We start from the raw sequence: 22,625 nt of genomic DNA, 5'->3' as shown, positions 1-22,625 counted from the left end.
GTAAATCTGGCTCTGAGCTGTGGTCTCCCCTCCTCCAGAGAGCGGAGAAGCAGACTTGGGACCCGTGCTCTTACCTCGTTGCGACATCGACCGAGTCCACGTCGTTGCCATAAATGAGCGGATTGAACTCGGTGGAAGGTGTGGCCTGAAGGTCACCAGAAGGCCTTCCCAAGAGAAGGGGGCTCTCCTGGCCCTCGTGGAATTTCTCCAGATTGAGAATGGGCTGGGTACCGAGACTCATGCTGGCCAGCGCCTGGGAAAAAAGTCCTCACCTAAGACAGGTTCTTACGCAGCCACCTCAGTTCCTAGGAAAACGGTGTTTCAAAGTCTTCTACCTGTCATTCTCTGGTCACAAAATTCTCTACGAGGAACTGTGCTCATCTGAGAAACCATGGCCAACTCATTCTAGAGTCTGTATCTTTGAAAAAAAAAGAATCCAAATAATTTAGCTTTTAAAAAATAGCCAGAATTATGTAGCTGTCCATCTTAAGTCAGCAAAGCTCAAGTCATTTCAAATAGAACTTAAGTCCAAGACAACAGTTTCCATTTATGTTAGCCAAGAATGTGATTTTTCAAATTGAAAAGCACAAAGAAATAAGAACAAGTGAATTGTAAAAAACAGACCTACCCGGACAAAACAACAAAAACAAAAATCAAAAACCAGAGCCTTATCTGGCAGTGGTGGCGCAGCCTTTAATCTCAGCACTTGAGAAGCAGAGACAGGCAAATCTCTGAGTTCAAGGCCTGCCTGGTCTACAGAGAAAAAAAAAACCCCAAAACACAAAATCAAACAAAACAACAACAAAAACCCAGAGCCTCAACAAGACAGCCACAACTATGAAAACAACAACTCCTCGCAAACAAAATGACGAGACAAGAACAGAGTCTCAGGCCAGGTGGGGTGTGGTGGCACACGCCTTTAATCCCAGCACTCGGGAGGCAGAGGCAGGCGGATCTCTGTGAGTTCGAGGCCAGCCTGGTCTACAAGAGCTAGTTCCAGGACAGGTTCCAAAGGTACACAGAGAAACCCTGTCTTGAAAAACAAAACAAAACAAAAAGAACAGAGTCTCAAGTCCCCAACTTAAATTAGCCCCTGAGAGACTCCAAGATGCACCCTGAAAACTACTACTGATCTAAACCATCAGTGTCTCAAAGAGGCTGAGGGATCCCCTGGGCTGGTGTCTCAGCACATCTGGTGATTCTGTGCTGATGCTGCTGGTCCATGCCTACACAGTAGTAAGCTGGTATAAATTCATATAGCATTCGCTCTTCACATCCTTTCTTCTCTCCCCACCCCCCCCACCCTCATTCCGAGACAAGGTTTCATTATATAACCCTGGCTGTCCCGGAACTCACTCTGTAGGCCAGACTGGCCTTAAACTCACAGAGATCCGCCTGCCTCTGCCTCCCGAGTGCTGGGATCAAAGGTGTGTGCCACCAAGGCAGTCTCCACATTAGCCCCTCTTAAGCAGTCATCAGGAATGAAAAACACGGCAAGTGAAGACAGCTAGAGAACTTTCTGACCTGCAGCCCTCACCAGGCAACCATGAGCAGCGACGAAGCAATGACGAAGAAGGACCACATTCTAGTCAGCACCATCTAGACTCTAGCTTTGAGAAGAACTACTAGGTACTTCAGACAGCACAGAAAAAAAAGGCTTTTAAAGAGCCTTCAAGAGACTGTGACTCAAGCATAGTCTATCTACTGGAGGTCCTACATAACACGTACAGTGGGGGAAGGGAATGGAGCCGTGTCATAGTTTACCTTCAGGGACTGTGTTTAGCATGCAGAATAAAAAATAAATCAATCAATAAAAAATGGCTGGAAGGGCTTACACAAAGAAAGGGATTTTTTTAGGAAGGGCATCTATAGGGACTTTAGAATCAATTTAACAAGCAAGTCTGTCCAAACGTCTTTCACCTTCTGAGACTGGAGGAAAACTATAAAGACAGACAGCAGAGATGACGAGACAGGAAGGGAAGGGTGTTCTTGGTTTTGTTTGTTTGGGTTGAGTTTGTCTCGCCACGTAGGCCAGGCTGGCCCGAGCGATGGGACTACAGGTGAGTGCCACCACACCTGACCGGAAGCATACATATACATAGTATCATGTGCATTGCAGTGTGACAAACAGTGCGTTAAAAAGAACCCTTTAAGATTCATTCTGCTGAGCCAGGCGGTGGTGGCGCATGCCTTTAATCCCAGCACTCGGGAGGCAGAGGCAGGCGGATCTCTGTGAGTTCGAGACCGGCCTGGTCTACAAGAGCTAGTTCCAGGACAGGCTCCAAAAACCACAGAAAAACCCTGTCTCGAAAAACCAAAAAAAAAAAAAAAAAAAAAAAAAAAAAAAAGATTCATTCTGCTGACTTTTAGCTGTTCCCCATTTGGGAGTTCATCCTCGTGGGTTCGCTCCTAATCATTTACGGCAAATGGATGTCACCCATGTTCCTTCTTTTGGGCGCATGCAATATGTTCACGTAACCATGGCTACACACCCGGGTCTGTAGATGTTAGCACAGAACAAGAGTTGGTCGTGTCCCTGTGTCTGTCACACCATGTCCCACCAAGCAGCATCATTCTCTAGTCTGGTCTAAATGTCTTGGGGAACATCTGTGGCTATGTAGGATCAATGCAGAGGGGGAAATGCTTACTTAGTACAGGGTTCTGTGCCCATTATCTGTCCAAAGCAGTGGGAAAGGTCCCCCTGGTGTATTTCCAATGTATTACACCCCATTTGTCAGCTGGAAAGTAAAGTCACAGAGATCCTAAAATAATCCTAGGCCTAAGTATAGTGTTACAGACCTATAGCACTGGCTCTCAGGGGGGCTGAGTCAAGAAGATCTGGAGCTTGAGATCAGTTCAGGCTACAGGGCAAGACCCTGATCAGTTCTTGCTGCTTCTGCAACTATCTGAATATGTGCATATTTTTAAAAATAAAAAAGTTATAATTCTAAAAAAAAAAAAGATTCATTCTGCTGCACAAAATTTGGATATACCTCTCCTTAAGCACGTTCAAGGTAAAGAAAATCTATTCCACATGAAGGTTCTTAGACCCACTCCCTTCCAACAGGACCCTGATATCATCTATTACTTACTTTATTTAAGTATTTTATGACATTTTAATTTATACTGTGTTGAGTATGTGGACATGTGTGGGTGCATGCGTGCCACAGCACATCTGTGGAGCTCAGAGAATAACTTCCGTGAGTAGGTTCTCTCCTTCTTCCATGTGGGTCCCAGTTGTCAGAGTTGGTGGCAGGCGCCATTACCTGCTGAACCATCTTGCAGATCCTTCCCCTGCTTTCCTTCATTCCTCACCTACCTGCTTCAAGTGTTTTTTCAGCTCTAGCGATTCTGGTTCTGGCAGGACAGGTAGCACTTCTGCATTGGTAGGGGCAATCACCTGCAGCAGAGAAAGCAGAAGAACCCATGACTTTAGAATGACCTGTCTAGGAGATCTGCTTACATAAGAGCAAATAACATGCCACAGGGAGATGTGATAAACACAACATCATCACATGCTATCCTGTACACATGAGAGCTATGCAGACATACATGAGCTACATCCACATGCCTGAAAAGAAATACACCTAACATTGATGACTATATCTGAATATTATTATGTCATATTTTCTTCTTTATATTTATTTTTGAAACTTACTTTCATTATTTCTAATTATGTGTATGAATGCAGGTGCTAGCAGAAGTCAGAGGTACCAAATCCCCTAAAGCAGGAGTTAAAGAGTGCTATGAGTCACCTGATGTGAGTGATAGGCATTGATGTGAGTGATAGGCATTGAACCCAGGTCCTCTGAAGAGCAGTCAGTGCTTTTAACTGCTGAGTCATCTCTCTAGCTCCTATACTTTCCTTTTTCTTTTTACTGTATTTGTGTTTAGAGGGAGGTGGCATTCCATGTCACACGTATGAAGAACAGAGGACAACAGAGGTGAATTCTCTCTTTTCACCATGTGGACACTGGGTATTGAATTCAGGCTGTTAGACTTGGACACAAGAGTTTTTTACCTATTAAACTACCTTGCTGGCCGGGCGGTGGTGGCGCACGCCTTTAATCCCAGCACTCGGGAGGCAGAGGCAGGCAGATCTCTGTGAGTTCGAGGCCAGCCTGGTCTACAAGAGCTAGTTCCAGGACAGGAACCAAAAGCTACGGAGAAACCCTGTCTCAAAAAATAAAAAAAAAAAAAAAAAACTACCTTGCTGGCCCGGCCCTACACTTAATTTTATTTTCTAAAATTTAATAATGAACACAGAGTAGGTTTTCTACAAGAGTTTTAATATACTCACATTGTGGAATGTTAATATAATTTTAAATATGTGTTGAAAAACAGTTTCTTACTTGAAACTTATGGGAAGCTATCACCTGATTATCTATCTACATTCTATATAATGAAATATACAAAAGTAACCATCACGGGGCTCTTTGATTATCTGCACTACATATAATGACATATATGAAAATAACCATCACAGGGCTCTTTGAGCATGTAGAAGGAGCTCTTAATTCAGAGCAGACTAAATTCTATAGCCAATGGCCTATCTGCCTACTAAACTGAAAGTCACATTAGAAAAAAAAATGTTTTAGCTGGGCAGTGGTGGCGCACGCCTTTCATCCCAGCACTCGGGAGGCAGAGGCAGGCGGATCTCTGTGAGTTCGAGACCAGCCTGGTCTACAAGAGCTAGTTCCAGGACAGGCTCCAAAGCCACAGAGAAACCCTGTCTTGAAACAAACAAACAAACAAACAAACAAACAAAAAAGCAGAAAAAAAACTGTTTTAACAAGTATTATAATAGAAATAACAGTTATCACACATAACTGGGCCTAGAACATGATCCTATCTAACGCCTTAGTCCAACGCCTCACCCTATTGCTGTCCAGATCCACTAGCCACACATCGTCAGGCATTTTGAAGTCTAGCTTGTAGAGGAAGAAGCTGGCAGGAACTCCAATGATGTACGGGGTCGGAGCCAAGAGTAGCTGCGGAAAAGATAAACAAAGACAAAGTTTATCTATGTAATAAAGTCAGAATTTTTCCAGATAAGGCGTTCTGACACCCTTTCCCAAAATTCTCGCAGCTAGGTACTTGCAAAATTTAGAATTTTTCAGATTTTAGAAAGGAAACAATACATTTCAGAATTTTTTTTTTTTTTTTTTTGGTTTTTTCGAGACAGGGTTTCTCTGTGGTTTTGGAGCCTGTCCTGGAACTAGCTCTTGTAGACCAGGCTGGTCTCGAACTCACAGAGATCCGCCTGCCTCTGCCTCCCGGGTGCTGGGATTAAAGGCGTGCGCCACCACCACCCGGCCTACATTTCAGAATATTAACACCTATAGCACCATAGCAAGGAGCCTATAATCACTAACTCTTACAAGCAAAACTACAAATAGCATAGTTTTACCATACAATCAGTTCAAATCCACCCAAACCTTCAGACTGGTAAGTTATATGGGGCAGAGGAGAAGCCGGGGCAGCCCAGCAGGGAGGCTCTGTGGGACTCACCTGCTCAGCGGACGCCATGCAGGTAGGGAGCAGCGGGATGACGGGAAACATGTACTCCAGCGGGTAGATCATTGCCACAAAGGCCATCACAGACATGGAGAGTGCGTTGTAGTCGCGAGACTGTAGCACCACCTGCCACACCGCAAATCACCCAGCATGGTAAAACAGCGACCGGCACCCCAAGCCCGCGGCTGTTCTGCCTCTCCCTATCGTGGGACTGCATACTGACAGGGAATGCTGGTGTCCCCGAGAAGGAAATCAGTGTAACACAGGATACTCGACTAAGCATTGCACTTGATATCAATATTGTGATTCAGTTCATGTCTACCAAATCCCTGCTATATACTGCCATCCTGGAAATAAAAAGATGATACGGATTCCTGTCCTCCGCAAACTCACGACCCAGCTCCCAACAGGTCTAGGTCTATAGAACTGGCCCTCACCTTGTGCTCCAGCAGGACGCAGGTTAGCACCTGAAGACAAGCGTCCACGCCCAGAAGTTCCAGGGGAAGGTGGAGGGGGAAGTCTACTAGGGTGAACCGAGAGGGGTCTGGAAGAGCAAACGTCAGGGCTGGCTGCAGCTCCTGGGGTAGGACCTCAACGTCCACTCGCTTCTGCCCAGAAACAGGTACTGGCGAGCGCAGCAATCGGTAGATCCAGGCCTCAATCTCTCGAAGGTCATGTAGAAGGGCGCTTGACTTTTCCTCCACTAGCAGCGATCCAGTAAAGATTCGCCACATAGTGTCCCTGAGGAGCACACAGCAAGACTCAGACAAACATCACCAGCTGGTACTGCTGCAACCCAATAAACGACAATAATAACTGGAAGAGGCGTACTGTTAGGAAAGCCCACTCTCTAGTCTCAGAGGGGACCTGAGGTACACATAACAAAAACAGGCACACAACGGTATATGTGATAAAACTCAATGTCATGCCCACCAGCAAACATCAAACCCCTCAGCCATAACAACAGTAGGTGGTCAACTCTCAGCAATCTTTAGATTGGGACCAAACTGTTCAAATAGTCCTAAAGGTGCACAGACTAATCATGTTAATATTTGAACGCTTCCCCTTTCTTCTGAGCATAAGCAGCAAACCATACCTCTGAACGCCGCGTGGGATGCCCAGTTTCTTGCCTAGCAGCCGTTCACTACAGCAGTCTACCAGGCGCTTGAGAGTATACAAACACTCTCTGAAGGTCGAGAAGAAAGGGTAGTGGCTGAGCACACACAGGGACGTCAGGGTACTGTTGCGGGAGCGGCTGCCCACTTTTGCACGGCGTTTGCCCCGAGGAGACTGGTTCACGTCAGGAGTGGAGTCAGCACTAGGAGGCTGCAAGGCTGAGCCACTCTCTGAGCTCTGAGTGCCAGCCTCCTTTCCACGGGGTCCTGCTCCAGCTTCCGCCTTGGGCACTCGCTTCTGGAAGGAGCGGTAGAAGTTAACACAGATGCCATAGCGGGTGACTCCAGTGTCCTTGTCAGTCAGAGTGAAGACAAAAGAGGTGTCATCTCGAAGGCTCATGCGTCGCTGCCGCACGCTTAGACATCCCTCAGGCTGGCAGAAGAACACCACATCTGGGGGCAGGGGAAACTCAGGGTGATCCTCTAATGGGTACCGCCGCAGCAGCTCGGGTGTCTGAGCCACACTGTCACTGCTTGGGTGTCTGAAGGACAGAAAGACATGCTCAGCAGCCCAAAAGCATATACACACTATCACACATTAACCACAATCAACAAATAAAGCTCGAAGATACTTTTGGATAAAGTGAGCTATTATCGGACCTTGGATATCTGGGGACTGCTCGCCAAGTTTTACTGGCGGACTGGAGAATGCATTGTCATGAAAGCGCTATCTTGAAAGTTTCAACAAGAAAATCATCACTAACACCCCAAAATGATCAGTATCTTTCAAAGTGCCTCGGCTAACAAATTACAAGAATATACGCAGGTAGAGAAGAAGCAAAATATGCTTTCTCCTTTTTACAAACTGTGAAAACTTGTCTATAAAGAGTATATTTCAGCTCGTTAGGTTTGGTGGCAAGTACCATTACCCATTGAGTCATTTCACCTAACCAAGGATGTGAGTTAAAAGCTGAGTTTTGAGCTGAGTGTGGTGGCACTTGCTTTCAGTACCAGCGCTTGGGAGGCAGAGGCAGGTGAATCTCTGAGTTCAAGGCCAGTCTGGTCTTTAGCAAGTTCCAGGTCAGCCAGGGCTACATAGGAGAAATCTTAATCTCCAACAAAATAAAACAAAGCTGAGATCTGCTGTCTCTGTCCAGACTGATATTCTTACACCACCCAAATGTATGACTTTCCCTACCAACATCAATGTTCCCATCAGGGAATAACAATGGGAAGAATAAGATATGCAAAGCAACATGAAAATAAGGTCAGGACATTGTGGCCACCCCAGAAAACAAGACAATTATCAGTCTTCTTTGTTACCTTGCCCCTACAATCACTAGATAATCAAGTAATCGAGGGCAGAACTTCTTTTGCACCATGGTTCCAATTTATCAGTTCATTGCAGAGAAACTTCGGGGCACTGGGCGAGAAGTCAGCGTTCCCAGGAGGAATTCTGATATAATCTGAAAATCCAACAGGGGAAAAGTACTGAGAAACATACCCAGCTAGGCCTAAGGGAACCATCCTCTCAGTTCCATCCCAGCCAGGGCACAGGTCAGAAGGCTTCCGCTTCATCACTCAGGATAGAATCTGACACTTGCGTAGACTGGTGGTGGCTGTCTAGGTTTATGGGCTTCCAGAGTCAGGTTTCAGGTAGAATAGGGTTGAGGGATATAGCTTACTGGTTGAGCCAAGACTGTACAGGGCCCCAGTTTCCATCTTTAGCACCACAGAAAGGAGAAGGCAGAGCTGCAGGAATAGAGGCTCAGCACTGCTAACGAGCTCATCTCCAGCCTCGTTCCTGGGGTTCTGCTTCTGAAAACCAGACCTAGACAGTCTAATCCAGACTGAATAACTATGATAACAGGAGTCACTGTCAGGACCACTCCGGAGATCAAGCCAAACCAGACCCTGAATAGCACTAATCTGTGCTTTTACATCTAGATGGAAACCGAATTATTCTGTCTCACTAAGCGGCTTTCATCTTGATGTGGAACTATCATATAGACTTTTCAGTTAATTACACTCAGACGGTAACAACAGCTGGATATCTAGGTCACATGATCTCACATGAAGACCGGCTATGTCCCAACTATATCATCTCTAACCAGTTTCTTTTTCCTGGTTTTCTCTGTAGCTTTGAAGCCTGTCCTGGAACTCACTCTTGTAGACCAGGCTGGCCTCGAACTCATAGAGATCCACCTGCCTCTGCCTCCTGAGTACTGGGATTAAAGGCCACCACTGCCCAGCCTAACCAGTTTTCCCAGTACAAGCTAGAAAAGGGGCCCCAGCAACTGCTATTACCTCTGCCCTTGGTGCTGAACCAATAGCTCTTGTCTAGTCTGGTTTTGGGATGTGAAAGTAAAACAACATGTTCCCAGGAGTCTTCTCTATCTCACAGAGGTCATGAATTAGGGACCGAAAATACTAGGTCTTCTGCAAGCACAGAGGAGGTGTGCAGGAAAATTTCTAAACATATCAAAAATTAATTATTACCTAGGGCCAGAGAAATGGCTCAGCAGTTACGACCACTCCTGTCTCTTCCCAGGCTCAGTTTCAAGTACCCATATTGGTGACTCGCAGCTGTCTATGACATATATTTCTAAATAAAATGTTTTTCTCCCAGATTTCACTTCTATGACCACACTGAGACCATGTTCACTGTATGCATGCATATGTGTACACACAATCCTGTTACACTACTACACACACCTAAACACATTCCACTTCATTTGCTGTGTCCACTCCCATACTGCAGACACGGACATTACCTGTAATATTGAGGGCACATTTGATTTAGGTAGTGAGTTCTTTTGACCTCCTCTACCCATAAACAAGACCTATTTACAATACCTCTCGTGTCCTCAAAATACTGTTCCTCTTTCCCCCTTGCTCTCAATAGAGGACCCATAGGTAATAGGATTCAGTTTTGTCTCCATAGCGACTCTGACTCCAAGCACTATTTATAGCAGAGCCGTAGCCCCTCCCCTGCTTGGTGACCGAACAGTGTGCTAGCGGCTAATACTCCAAAGTTAGCCATGCCCATAGCACTTCATTCTTCCTCACCCTGGAGACTCCTATACCGTTGGCAGCACCTATAGGAATCAGGTTATCTTCACTTTAGCGTTTGTTTGCTTTTTTAAATCCCACTAGCAGCTTTTAAGAGGAATTGCTCTTCACACCAAATTCCTGAGCATGCCACATGCTCAGTCATTTCTGGGGTTCATCACTCTTAATAACCCCAACTACCATGCTCATTGCCATGAGCTTACTGCAGAAGTGGGTCACCCCGATAAGAGCAGCGTGCCCCTTCTCCTAAGAAAAATGAAAGAGAAAAACGGAGCTATGAAATGGGATATAGGCAAAAGTCATGTGTTCTATATAGAAATATCTAGCTATCAACAAGACCCATATACGACACCTTATCACAAAACAGAATTTGTAGGACCTGAGTTGTAGGATGTCTTTGTTTATACTGAAAACCAGAAGCAGCATCCTCTAGCTAAAATCCCAAAGGCAGTGTCGAAGTTTTCTCCCACTAGTAAGTTAGTTACAGGGGCCTTTCCAGTATTGGTGAGATAAAGCCCCTCTCCCAACGCACGCCAGTTGCCATACTCTACTCATCTCCTTACAGAGCTGACTTCAGATACTCAGACCACAGAGATAACCAAGGCTGTTCTCCTTCTCTGCCTTCCCCACAGACGCTAAATCCTCTAATGCCACCTATAACTCATGCAGTCTTCATAACCAGCCAGGATCGGACTCTGCCTCTTGTTTCAATTTTATTTACTGAGGTGGAGCTCCTTGCCTGTCTCACTGTACTCCAAATTTCTAAATGTATTCCTTTTTGCTATAATCCTACATCACCACCACGTCTGGAAACCACGGATCTTGTGGTAATCTGTCTTTTCAGCCTACAATGGCCATGCCACCAACCCTGTGGGTTCGTCCCTCAGTTGAGGCAGGATCTCATAGTAAAAACCACAGAACTCGACCCAAGGACGATATGACATCTTCGCTGACGTGAGCACGAAGGGAGGCTTCCTCCCCTTCCTCCTCCTCCCCAGGCAGTGACCTTGCAAGCTCATCAGCAGACTGGTCCAGCGTGGGGGAGAACTGGAGCAATGAAGCCAGCGATGGTTAGGACAGAGGAAGGAGGAGAGGAGAGAACGAGGAAGAATTGAGCTGCCAGAGAACGGAGGGAGCAGTTGCAGAAAGATTAAATGGTGTGCCTGGTCTTCAGCAAGTCAATACTGAAGGACGAAATGTAAATATATATGTATATATTAGAGAATCAAACGTGGTTCTTCAAACGCTAATCAAAAATAAGGCGTGCGCACGCACGCGCACACGCGCCAGGCGCTGGCGCCTTCCTCGGGCCCGGGGCTGGACAGCTCCTCGCCCCCACCCCGGAACCCGGCGGGCGAGCGGGCGAGCGGCGGCGCTCAGCGCGAGCCCAGCCCTGGGCACCTGGGCAGCGCGGGCGCCCCGCCTGGACCCCGCGGCACTTTCTCCGCAGGCTCCACGCCCCCTCGCTCGCTCCTTCAGGGCCGCCTCACAGACCCGTTCCTCCGGCAGCCGCCGGTTCCTCTCAAAGCCCCACGCAGGCTCCCCACGGCGCGCGCTCTCCTACCTCCCAGCTCAGAGGAAGCCGTCGGGCCCGCCTGCCGCCTCCCGGCCGCGCAGCGCTCTTGGCTTCCGAGCCCGGCGCCACGGCGAGCAGGCGCCAGTTCCGCGTCTGCACCGGGGGTGCGACCCACTCAGACCTGCTGCGGGAAGCGGGCGGCTGAGGGGACCGGGCCGTACCATTCGCCGCGGGGAACAGGGCTGCACCAAACCGAGCGGCTACGCACACCTATCGCCGTGGGAGTGGGAACGTGATGGGAGGCACTGGGCTAGCCCAGTGCCGGTAGGTGCCAAGGGGAGGGCCCAAAGGAATACATTTTGTTTTGGTTACTCAAACAGTTTTTAATTCGACTTGGATATAGAGCCCGTCATGACGAAAGAGTGTTTAATATGAAAATACTTCGTAAGATAAACTGCCCCTAAGACTTTCTGACAGTTTCTTCAAACCTCATCTGGTTCCCCCTGCACGCTGTTTGGACGTGCCCAGCCGGCCCGGCAGGAAAGCCAACTAGTAGGCCGGTGGACTCAACCAATTCTGGATCGCGGGGACACTCCGGGCTGACGCTGCCAGGGCAGCACCTACACCAAGGTAGGGGTACGAGAACGGTGACGCGATGCCCGCTGGGAAATGGAGTCCAGTCCTTTTGACAACTCAAACCCTTGTCATCCTCCACCGAGCCTCCAGGGACTTTTCTTTGAGTCCCCCGGGCCCAGAAACCGAAGGGAAGGATCACCCGGCCCTGAGTCTTTAAGGCTGTCCTCCTTTTTCAGATGCCAATGTTAAAAGTAAGACGTTACACACACACACACACACATGTGAAGTGTACCGCTAAGTTACTGCTCCCTCCCCCAACCCCAAAAGTAAGAGCACCTGCTTCTACCTGGATAATTAAAGGGGAAGGTGCACCTAAGCCCAAGCACTTCTCTTACGCCGTGGACCTAGGGAACAGAAAATGTCATCTGTGATTTGCCCTCTGCCGAGTCTGGAGGCAGATCCTAATGGACACAGGTTCCTCCTCCACAGCACTCCCACCAGATCCAGAAATTTATTTCCCTAGTTTTGTATTCATCTTGGCCTTCCTGTTCCAAGTGCCAGACCTGTTGGTGAAGCAGCCGGGCTGCAGAATGATAGTGGAGAATTTCTTTGGGGCCCTATGGGGGAAAACAGGAAGTGGTAGAGGCAAGATGGGTAGGCCTGTGCAAAGTGGCCTTCCTGGCTAGTTTATTTGGTTGGGTCAATAAGGTCTTCAGATAGTGCACAATGTTAGTAGGTCCCCAACTGGCCAGCAGCCACAAAACACCCAACCCTTTGCCTCTCCTTTAATGCCATGCAAGGATCTCCTTCTCCGGGCCCCCAGGAATATTTGCCCTTCTCGGTCTGCTCCACCTCTCGGAAGCAGTCAGTAAGCCTCCGCCGTGTGGCCCACAGCACAGAGGACATGGCGGAAGGACAGTCATTCGTGCACGTCCCAGATCTCAGACAGCAGTGGAGGAAGTTTTTTGTCCTGCAGGCGAAGTGCAAACACTTGCTCTGAATGGACGCTGCTCAAAGTGCGGAGGCTCACCAATTTCATTAGCATCCGTGGGAACATCAGTCGGTCCTGAAAAAAAGAAAAGAAAGGAAGGAAAAAGTCTAGCTGTTGCTCTTCCCTAGAGGAGGTGAGATTGGCAGGGAACTGCCCCTGCTAGGTGTAGGCAGAAGTCTGAAAGAAAGTGGACATCAGAAAATGGGCCTGAAGAACAGAAGGAAAGCACTGGGGAGACTCACGTGGGGGTGGTGGATGGAGACATAGGCATGCAGGGCCTCCACATATGTGTGCTGCAGCCTCTCCACTTGGAGCTGGTCCTGCACGTTGGGCCGGTCTATAGGTCACCAACAAAGTTGAGGAGCAGGTCTGGCCAAGGTCTTGGTTCCATACCCCAAATCACAACTCCCAAAAAAGGTCGTGTCCCATCCCACCCTACCTCTCATCCACAAGTAACCCAGCAGGGTCCTCCGCACCCATGCTTCCTGCCTCCTGTAGTTTCTTACTCAGTTTCCCTCATGCCCCTCCTCCGCACCTGCAGAGAAGATGCTGATGGCGATGAGCAGAGCAAACTCAGCGTCATTCAGCTGCAGCTCATTCATGGCTCTGGAGAACTCGAAGATGGGATTGATGAACTCCACCTGAAGCCCTGGGGGAGAAGAGCAGGGAGAAAAAAAGCCGCTAAAAGGTCTCCAGGTTTCTGCTACTCAAGAACAAGCTTCTCAACTTCTCTGAGTCTCCTCTGAAATCCGAGTCAGTGCACTGGGATTGGTAGCGCATGAATGTGATTCCAGCGCTTGAAAGAGCATTGCCTGCTCTTCCAAAGGTCCTGAGTTCAATTTCCAGCAACCACATGGTGGCTCACAACCATCTGTAATGGGGTCTGGTGCCCTCTTCTGGCCTGAAGGCATACACGCAGAAAGAATATTGTATACACAATAAATAAATAAATATTTAAAAAAAGAAAAAAGAAAGACTGAGGCAAGAGGATTCCAAGTTTCAAGATAGTCTGGATCACATAGCAAGATCCTATAACAAAACAAAACAGAAACCTGTCATGATGGTGTGAAGGCTACTTGACCATCAACTTGACAGACTCTGAAGTCACTTAGAGAAACCTCTGAACACATCTGTGAGAAACTGAATACAAAGAAAGCTGAGCACTTGCTTGTCTGTTTCTGCTTCCTGACTGCATCCCCTGTGACTGTCTCCACCAGGGGTTCTTAACTGTGGGGCATGACCCCTTTGGGGCTAGCATATCAGATATTTACATTACGATTTATAACAGTAGCAAAATTACAGTTATGAAATAGCAACAGAATAATCTTATGGTTGGGGTCCCCATGACATGAGGAGGTTTATTAAAGGGTCACAGCGTTGGGAAGGCTACACCATGATGATCTACACCATCAAGACAGGAGCCAACACAACTCTTCCTTCCTTTTTTTAAAAAAAAAAGATTTATTTATGCATGAGTGCTCTATTTGCCCAAATGACAGAAGAGGGCATCAGACCCCATTACAGATGACTGGGAGCCACCATGTGGGTGTTGGGAATTGAACTCAGGACCTCTGGATGAGCAGCCAGTGCTCTTAACTGCTACGCCATCTCTCCAAGTTCCAACTCTTGTCATAGAATTGGAAAAAAAAAATAATGCAGATGGTTATATGATAAAGTGTACAGAAAGCTTAGCACAAAAAGTGCTGAATCAAACAGCAATGATATTATTAGGATTCTCAAGAATGTTTCTAGAGGGGCTGGAGAGATGGCTCAAAGGTTAAGGATGCTGACTATTCTTGAAAAACCAAAAAAAAAAAAAAAAAAAAAAAAAGATGCTGACTGTTCTTCCAGAGGTCCTGAGTTCAATTCCCAGCAACCACATGGTGGCTCACAACCATCTGTAATGAGATCTGGCGCCCTCTTCTGGCCTGCAGTCATACATGGAGGCAGCACACTGTATTGTATACAAAATAAATAAAATCTTAAAAAAAATATTTCTAGAAATAGAGGCATCTCTTACTTTGCTTATAAAGTCCTTTTGGCTGGCAAATGGCCTTCTGTGGCTACCCGCGTCACAGCTGACATAGCGTGTCTTGGGTAGAATGTAGCACTGCAGCTGAGGGTGTGGACTGGGCTCCGAGACTGCCAGGATCCGACTCCCCTCAATCGACTACCTACTAGCTGGGTGACTTGAAGTTGCTTAACCTGTCTGCGTCTTAGAGCCCCCACCTGTAATCTGGAGATAATAAGATCTACCTTATAAACTCCTTAGGATAATAAACGTAGCATGTGTGATATCTACTATGTGTTCTTCTGTTTTGTTTTGCTTCTTAAGACAGGGTCTCTGTGTAACAGCTCTGACTGTCCTGGAACTCCCTCTGGAGACCAGGCTGGCCTTAAACTCACAGAGATCTGCCTGCCTCTGCCTCCTGAGTACTAGGACTAAAAGCGAGTGCCACCACACCTGGCTTGTGTTCATTAAATTTTAAAAGACTTCATTCTTGTGATAAGGTCCCATGGAGCCCAGGCTGGCTCCAATTCACTCTGTAGCTGAGAATGACTTTGGCCTTCTGGTCTTAGGAGTGGTGCCATTATGGACATTCATTACTACAACCAGTTTATGTGGTACTGGGAGCTGAATATAGGCCAACACTCTACCAACTGAACTTGATTGCCTTTTTTTTTAAAAAATGAGACAGGGCCTCTCTACATAGACTTTAGCTGTCTTGGAACTCACTATGTAGACCAGGCTGGCCTAGAGCTCAGAGAGGTCTGCCTTTCTCTGCCTCCCGAGTGCTAGGATAAAGGCACGTGCCTGGTTTCACCCTTGTTTTTTGGTTTGGTTTGGTTTGGGTTTTGTTGCTGGTTGTTTTGTGATGAGGTCTTATATAACCCCAGGCTAGCCATGGATGGCCTTGAACTCGAACCCCTGTGCCTGTCTCCTGTGGCAGCTGGAAGTGAACCTCAGGTGCTTCTTCTATGGCTTTCCATCTTACTTGTTGGAACAGGCTCTAACTCACCCTAGAGCAAGCCATGTCATCTCGATTGGCTGGTGAGTGAGGCCTGAGCACCCACCTGACTCTGCTGCTCCTTAGCGCAGGGCTTACAGATGGGCGCCACTTCTCCAGCCCCTGGGCTTGAACACTGATCCTCATATTCGTCTCCCCATTTAAAACAATAACAACAAAACCCAACAACAATAAGCCAGTCTTCTTGCAGGGAAGACAATGAGCACACAACAGCCCCTGACTTCACATTGCTAGCGTCTCCATTACCCTCTGTTTTCTAGGCTTTCTGATTTCTTTTAACAACCATCTGCTCTCCTTTTCCATTTGGGGTTTGTTGATGAGTCACTTCTTGTATTTTCACCCTGATGTATATCCAGAGTTGTGTGTTGATCTATTCACTAGGACAGTTTCATTTTATAATCATTTCTTGATAAAATTTTAAGCTCAAAAATATGCTAAAAATTTCCCTCATACAAAGAAAAAAAGAAGGTTCTAGAATTGAGCTGTGCTCTCATGAGGGTCTGCAAATGCTTGCTGGAGGAAGCCCTCAAATGAAACCGGTTCACATCAGTTGGCCATGGTGTGCAACATATGGAAGTGGCTGTGGGGGACAGAACAGAGCCTCCAGGAAGAAGCAGAGGACACACGCACGCACACACATGCTCACACACACTCGCACATGCGCACACGCATACACACGAGAGAGAGAGAGAGACAAGATAGACAAACCTTTAAAAAATGATTAAAAAGAGAAGAAAAAATAAAAAGAGCCTTCTGTTCCTTTTCCCGAGAACACACTGATAAAATGAGAAACTGAAAACACAGTGACACCAAAACTGCTTAAATAAAGAAATCATATAAATTGGTGCAGATTCGGATAGCACAAGTCCATAAGTACTGAAGGAACAGGAAGGGCTCAGGAAAGAGTGTATTCTGACAGAGCGAAGGGTTAAGAAAGTCTAAGTTAGCAACCATTTGAGGGAAAGGTGTTTGGTAGAAAGGAGGGACAGGACTGGGCTTTAGGGCTGGATAGAGTCATCTTATTGCCCAGTAAGTACCTAGACATTCAGAAAACAAACTAAAAAGAAAAAAGAAAAAAAAAACGCAATGGAGGGAGGCGACAGGGCCTTGTCCTCTGTAGTTAAGAGAGGCCTTTCCTAGAAGGCTCACACTGGGACAAGAGGCTCATTGGTTGGCCTGAGTCACCAGATGCCAGTGGAAACTTCCTGAACTCTGGCCTGGAACCCAGGATCTATCAGCCCTGAGAACAGTCAGAACGTTAGCACTATTTCACAGTCTGCTCTCTCAGCTGCCAAATCTTCAGTCTCCTCCAGACTTCTGCCACCCTTTCCCAGCCTCTCTCCTCCAGAGCAGCATCCCTTCCCAGCTCCAGTTTCATGAATATCACCAAGAGCTGAATAGGGGAAACCCCCACTGCTTAGTCCTGAGCAGCATCAGGCCCCGGCACCAACGGCAAACCAATTCTTAGAAAAAACACTGGATCTGATCCTCTAACTCCCCCGTTCTGCATGTTTGTCCTGCTTCTAGGCGGGTTGTTCAGCTCACCAGGAAGGGGGAGAGAGTGAGGGTGAGTGAGTGAGCCTGCAAGATCCTTAAAAGAGCGTTATCTGAAAAGGATTTCTTGTCTTTTGTCTATTAAAAGGCCAAAATTCTCAAAAAAATTTCTTAGCTACAGAATGTTGTCAAATAGTCAGCAAGCACAATGCAGACTTAAGTAGCTTCATTGGCTAAAGCAAGAGTGAAAGCCACTGCTCCGCCTTGCCTGGCCTCTCCATGAAGATGCTCGCATAACCTCCTCAGATGCATCAGAGGACCGAGGTCTGTCTGGAGCAGTCGAAGTGACTGGTCAACATTCCAAACTTCTCTCTTGGAAAAACAAGTGGTATAACCACCCAAACCTCAGGCTCTCTAATCACGACGGCCGTCTTAGCTCTCACCTGCTTTAGCAAAGTCTTCCCGGTTATAACTGAAATCCTTGAGGAAGGTGATGCTCTCACTTCCAGGGTTGTACCTCCGTGATGTCTCCAGAAGCATCACCTGTACACAAGCAGCAGCTTTCAAACAGGAGCGAAGGGGCTGGTCCTGGTGTGTGGCCCTCGGAAGGAGGTTGACTCCCTTCCCTAAGAACTCAGACTCTCCAAGCTGGAGATCCCCTACAGATAACCCTACTCTGGTTTTCCCTTCATCCCATTCCCTTTCCAGCCACCTCAATCGCAGAGGTCTTCAGTAAGGCGATCTGGTCCTCCCTGCTGAGCTGCAGGAAGCCAGGAAGCTGTTTGGCAAAGTCAACAATCTCCTGCACAGACACGATGGCCAGCTCGGTAAAGTGGGCAAAGCGCTGTTGCCGGGCTTCCCGGCTCTGAGGGTCAGGTGCGATGGGCCAAGGCTACCCAGGGTGGGCAAGGGAGGAAAAGTTAAACTGCTGTGAGTCAGAAGTTAGCTGCTGCTGCAGGCCCAGCCACCTCTCCCCAGGTCATCAAGTACCGTGACTCGAAGTTGGTCAGAAAAGGAGCGTCTGTTACACTGCTGCTGCGCAGCAACCAGCTTCTCGATCATGCCCAGTTGCTCCGGGCTGAGCTGGGGCAGGACTTGGGGAGCTGAGGAACCCTTGGGGACACTGATGTGGTTTGAGCCTGTTCCTCTTCTTGCCGCTTCAGTTTCTTCAAGCGGATCTGCTCTTCTGACAAGACACCTAAAGACAGGGCCCGATGTGAGGTAGGAAGAGGGACAAGGGTGAACAAGAGGCAGAGATGGGGTAGAGGGGATGGGTGGTTTGATGCTCTAGAAACAAGATGTGTGTAAAAGCAAGGGCATTTTTTTTCTTTCGTTCTTTCTTCTTTTGTTGCTATTGTTTTTCTTTTGTTTTTCGAGACAGGGTCTCACTGTGAAGCTCTAGGCTATCCTGAAACTCACAGCGTAAACCAGGCTGGCCTTGAACTCACAGAGATCCACCTCTGCTTGCCTAGTGCTGGGACTAAAAGTGTGTGCCACTATGCCAGGTTAAGGGAGTACTAATCTACACTCAGGAGACCCTTGCAGGAGTGAGCATCTGTCTGCCTCCACAACAGGGCATCAATATTTTCCCATCAGTTCTTCCCAGTTCCTGCTCCCAGCACTTACATTCCTCCCGCATGCCCGCCTGGAGGCATTTGCGAAGCCGACACTCCTGGCATTTCCGTCGCATGTAGGTGTCCATGGGGCAGTGGCCACCACTGTGGCAAACATAGCGGGCTCCCTTGATGACACTGCGGCGGAAGAATCCCTTGCAGCCCTCGCAGCTCAGCACATTGTAGTGGAAGCCAGACGCCTTGTCCCCACACACGCTGCACAGCTCATTCCCCAGCATTTTGGGGGCTGGCCCCTTTTTTCGCTTTTGCGGACGAAGCTCTGGATACAGACAGACAAAATGCTCAATGTGCATGTCCTCCCTTCCTTGATCTCTCTCTCGTTCCCTCCCTCCCTCCCTCCATCCCTCCCTCCCTTCCTCCCTCCCTCCCTTCCCACCTCTCAGATTCACAATATGTAGCTTAGGTGGGCTTTGAACTTTTGAACTCCTGGGCTCAAGTGATCTTGCATCAACTTCCAGAGTGGCTGGAATTACTGGGGCATGCCATAGTATTGTAACATTTGCTGTCCTTTACCAAGGACTACTATGCCCTAGGTACTGTGTGAGCTCTTTGTAAGTACTGACCCTGAAGACAATCATAAGGGTTTAATTTCAAATCACAAAGAAATTGAAGCTGAGGGCTGGAGAGATGGCTCAGTGGTTAAGAGCACTGGCTGCTCTTCCAGAGGTCCTGAGTTCAATTCCCAGCAACCACATGGTGGCTCACAACCATCTGTAATGAGATATGGCGCCTTCCTCTGGCATGCGAGCATACATGGAGGCAGAATGTTGTATACATAAATAAATAAATAAATAAATCTTTTGGAAAAAAAAAAGAAAATTGAAGCTGAAAATTCAGAAATGCCTGAGACAGACAAAACCCACACCACAGCCAGCCAGGACGAGCTTTTGCACTTACCTGTGGCACTAGAAGGCAAAGCCCCAGGGTCCCCTCCCAGGTCTAGGGAGCCCCTACCTTTTCCGAATCTGGGTGCTTCTTACCTGTAGGCTCTGGAAAAGCTTCTGCCCTGGGGAGCAGGGCTGTGGGCTCTGCTCTCTCCAACCCCATTCTGAAAGCACTTTCAGCAGATTGGGGCATCCTAGCTTCCTCCCTGAGGACACTGCTCTTGCCTCCCTGGTCTTTTGCATCTTGGGTTTCTGCCTTCCACAACTCCGTTGCAGAATCTGAGCCCAAAAGAGGCACAAGGGAGTAAGAATGGGTTCATGTTCCATCCTTCCCCAAGTATCTTGGCTGGGAAGCTATAAACTTAATTCTACCCTTAGAAAGCAGCCAGACGCTGGGCGGTGGTGGCGCACACCTTTAATCCCAGCACTCGGGAGGCAGAGGCAGGTGGATCTCTGTGAGTTCGAGACCAGCCTGGTCTACAAGAGCTAGTTCCAGGACAGGCTCCAAAACCACAGAGAAACCCTGTCTCGAAAAAAAAAAAAAAAAAAGAAAGAAAGAAAGAAAGAAAGAAAGAAAGAAAGAAAGAAAGAAAGAAAGCAGCCAGACTAGCTGGGAGTTGTGGTGCACAACTTTGATCTCTGGGAGGCAGAGGCAGGTGGACCTCTGAGTTCAAAGCCGGTCTGGTCTACACAGTGAGTACCAGGACTGCCACGCTACACAACGATATCTCGAAAAAAATAACAAACAAAAATGAAGGCACCCAAGCCCCAGCTCATGTTTTCAGATTCCAAGATTTTGTGGAATCGAGGACTAGTCAGTTGCAGCTCTTTGCACATCAGGATCTTAAATGTAGGTGCTAGCCCTTGTTCCCTTGGGAGTGGTGGAGAGCATCCAGTTCGTAGACCAGACAGGGCTTCCACAGCTAGAACCAAGCATTAGCCATGTCAGCACTGCCAAGAAGGAAGCCCAGATGGAGGATTTCGTGGAGCTTTCAGCAAACAAGCACCAGAACTGGGGCAAAGGGTCTGAACAAGCTGGGCGGTGGTGGCGCACGCCTTTAATCCCAGCACTTGGGAGGCAGAGGCAGGCGGATCTCTGTGAGTTCGAGACCAGCCTGGTCTACCAGAGCTAGTTCCAGGACAGACTCCAAAACCACAGAGAAACCCTGTCTCGAAAAACCAAAAAAAAAAAAAAAAAAAAAGGGTCTGAACAGAGGCAGCAACACTAATAGATAGAGCTTGTGCTTCTCAGAAATGAAGGGGCTGATGCCTGAGGTATCAGCCTCTGAGAGGAGGCAGAGGCCTGGGCTCAGGGAGAAGGTTTGAACAAAGCAGCTTACCAGGACAAACATCAGGCCCTGGAGCCTCCAGCCACAAGGACATCTCTTCCCGGAGCCCTGGACATTACCAAGACACTGTCCTGCAGGAATGAACCAGGTTATACTTGCAGAAGTAGGCCTCGGCTCCCTCTGTGCTCCCTTTTATCTCCTCAGATTACCCGCTGACATTCGCTTGTCGTGTACTGGCCTGGAAGCCTTCTGTGTGAATGCAGCACTTTATGCAGGTTAGGCAAAAGGTCTGCCACTGAACTATACCTCTAGGTTGGCAGGACCACTCTGCCTTCCTTCCTTCCTTCCTTTGTTTTTCAAGACAGTTTTTCTGTGTAGCCTGGGCTGTCTTGGAACTAGCTCTGCAGACCAGGCTGGCCTCAAACTCAGAAATCCAACTGCCTCTGCCTCCCCAGTGCTGAGATTAAAAGTGTGCGCCACCACCACTCAGCTCGTCAGGGCTATTCTTAGATGCAGTTTAAAGCTAAGGAAACTACAGTTAAAAGAGATTAAGGTAACTGCCTATAGCCACCCAGGTGGAGGTGGTAGAGGGAGAGCTGAATCCTGACTTCTCTGCACCCACCTCCTTCTAACAGCATAGCCAGCCGAAGTTAACAGACTGGACCCAAGCTCACTCTGAGTCCCTGCCATTGCTGAAGTCCCAAGAATCTCCCCAGTACCTCCTCTCCCAGAATCCTTCCAGTTCGTATGATACCCAGTAAAACTCTATCCCTGCCGGGAACTTCTGTTGGCAGTACTCCACACTTCGCCCCAGAGATCCTTCCCTAAGAAAATCTTCCCATCACACCCCTCTCCAACCCAGAAGCAAGGACAGAGAGAGCCCCCCGGGTCACTGTCGAGGAGCCAACCAGATGAGTCTCCCGGCCACCAGACTTTCAGGCTGCTTAGTCTCTGGAGCCCCCTTGCTGGAGAAGAGAGCGTTGCAGTACCCGGTCCTCGAGGCCGCAGCGGGCAGCCTGTGACCAGAGCTGAGCACACAGGGACCAGCAGGGAGAAGCAGTAAAGCAAGAAAGGCTGAGGGAAGGCGCTGTCAAGGGGTCCTTCCTTCCAGCAACCGGGAGCCCTTAGCCTTCTTAGGCCTCCGCCCACGAGGTAGTTTCCCCTCCAGCCTAACTCCTCCCCAGCCGGCCGCCCCCTTAGCCGGCGCCACCTTGTCCCTACCCTCTAACAAGACTGTCGCGTTTCCCCCGCAGACCGGGCCAGTTTCATCTCTCTCCTTCCTCTCCTCACCCGGGAGGCTCTTTGCTGGTACAGAAGGGCAGCTCTCCGACACCCCCACCCTAATCCCAGCAGCCTCCAGAGTCAGCGTTCCCCCCCCTCCCCCCATAGACACCTCGCGGAGCAAAGGTCCCGGCACGGCCCGGAATTGCGACACCAAGGCCCAGCCTGTGTTCCCAGCCTCCCTCCTCCCCTGCCTCTGGGAAGGCGCCAAGCTCTCCCCACTAGCC

The 22,625-nt window shown here is 48.4% G+C and overlaps 2 protein-coding genes across 24 annotated transcripts in view; both read right to left on the bottom strand.

Annotated features, from left to right (window-relative positions):
- Madd (MAP kinase activating death domain) overlaps positions 1-11,471 on the bottom strand; it is a 41,949-nt gene extending 30,478 nt beyond the window's left edge. For 11 of the 23 annotated variants that reach the window (XM_057782004.1, XM_057782002.1, XM_057782009.1 and 8 more), the window contains exons 1-8: positions 11,269-11,471; positions 7,956-8,098; positions 6,614-7,174; positions 5,955-6,258; positions 5,512-5,643; positions 4,878-4,991; positions 3,320-3,400; positions 75-253 (exon numbers count right to left, since the gene is read on the bottom strand). In XM_057782004.1, the coding sequence (XP_057637987.1) occupies positions 75-253; positions 3,320-3,400; positions 4,878-4,991; positions 5,512-5,643; positions 5,955-6,258; positions 6,614-7,174; positions 7,956-8,014 (1,430 nt within the window). In that variant the 5' untranslated portion in view covers positions 8,015-8,098; positions 11,269-11,471. Of the gene's footprint in view, positions 1-74; positions 254-3,319; positions 3,401-4,877; positions 4,992-5,511; positions 5,644-5,954; positions 6,259-6,613; positions 7,175-7,955; positions 8,099-11,268 lie in introns of those variants that run through there. The other 12 variants (XM_057782000.1, XM_057782014.1, XM_057782001.1 and 9 more) reach the window with 2 other exon arrangements.
- Positions 11,472-12,114: 643 nt separating this feature from the next.
- On the bottom strand, positions 12,115-22,444 carry Nr1h3 (nuclear receptor subfamily 1 group H member 3). The gene is given in 11 exon segments (XM_057781553.1): positions 12,115-12,862; positions 13,030-13,124; positions 13,323-13,436; positions 17,754-17,853; positions 18,023-18,202; positions 18,301-18,422; positions 18,425-18,508; positions 18,937-19,203; positions 19,925-20,107; positions 21,169-21,248; positions 22,339-22,444. Coding segments are annotated over 10 exon segments (1,335 nt in total). The 5' UTR covers positions 21,212-21,248; positions 22,339-22,444; the 3' UTR covers positions 12,115-12,715.
- Between the last annotated feature and the right edge of the window lie 181 nt (positions 22,445-22,625).

Source organism: Chionomys nivalis, chromosome 9, assembly GCF_950005125.1.
Source record: "Chionomys nivalis chromosome 9, mChiNiv1.1, whole genome shotgun sequence".
NCBI classification, from domain to species: domain Eukaryota; kingdom Metazoa; phylum Chordata; class Mammalia; order Rodentia; family Cricetidae; genus Chionomys; species Chionomys nivalis.
The sequence above is the reverse complement of the archived record's forward strand: the minus strand, read 5'-3'. Positions and strand labels throughout refer to the sequence as shown.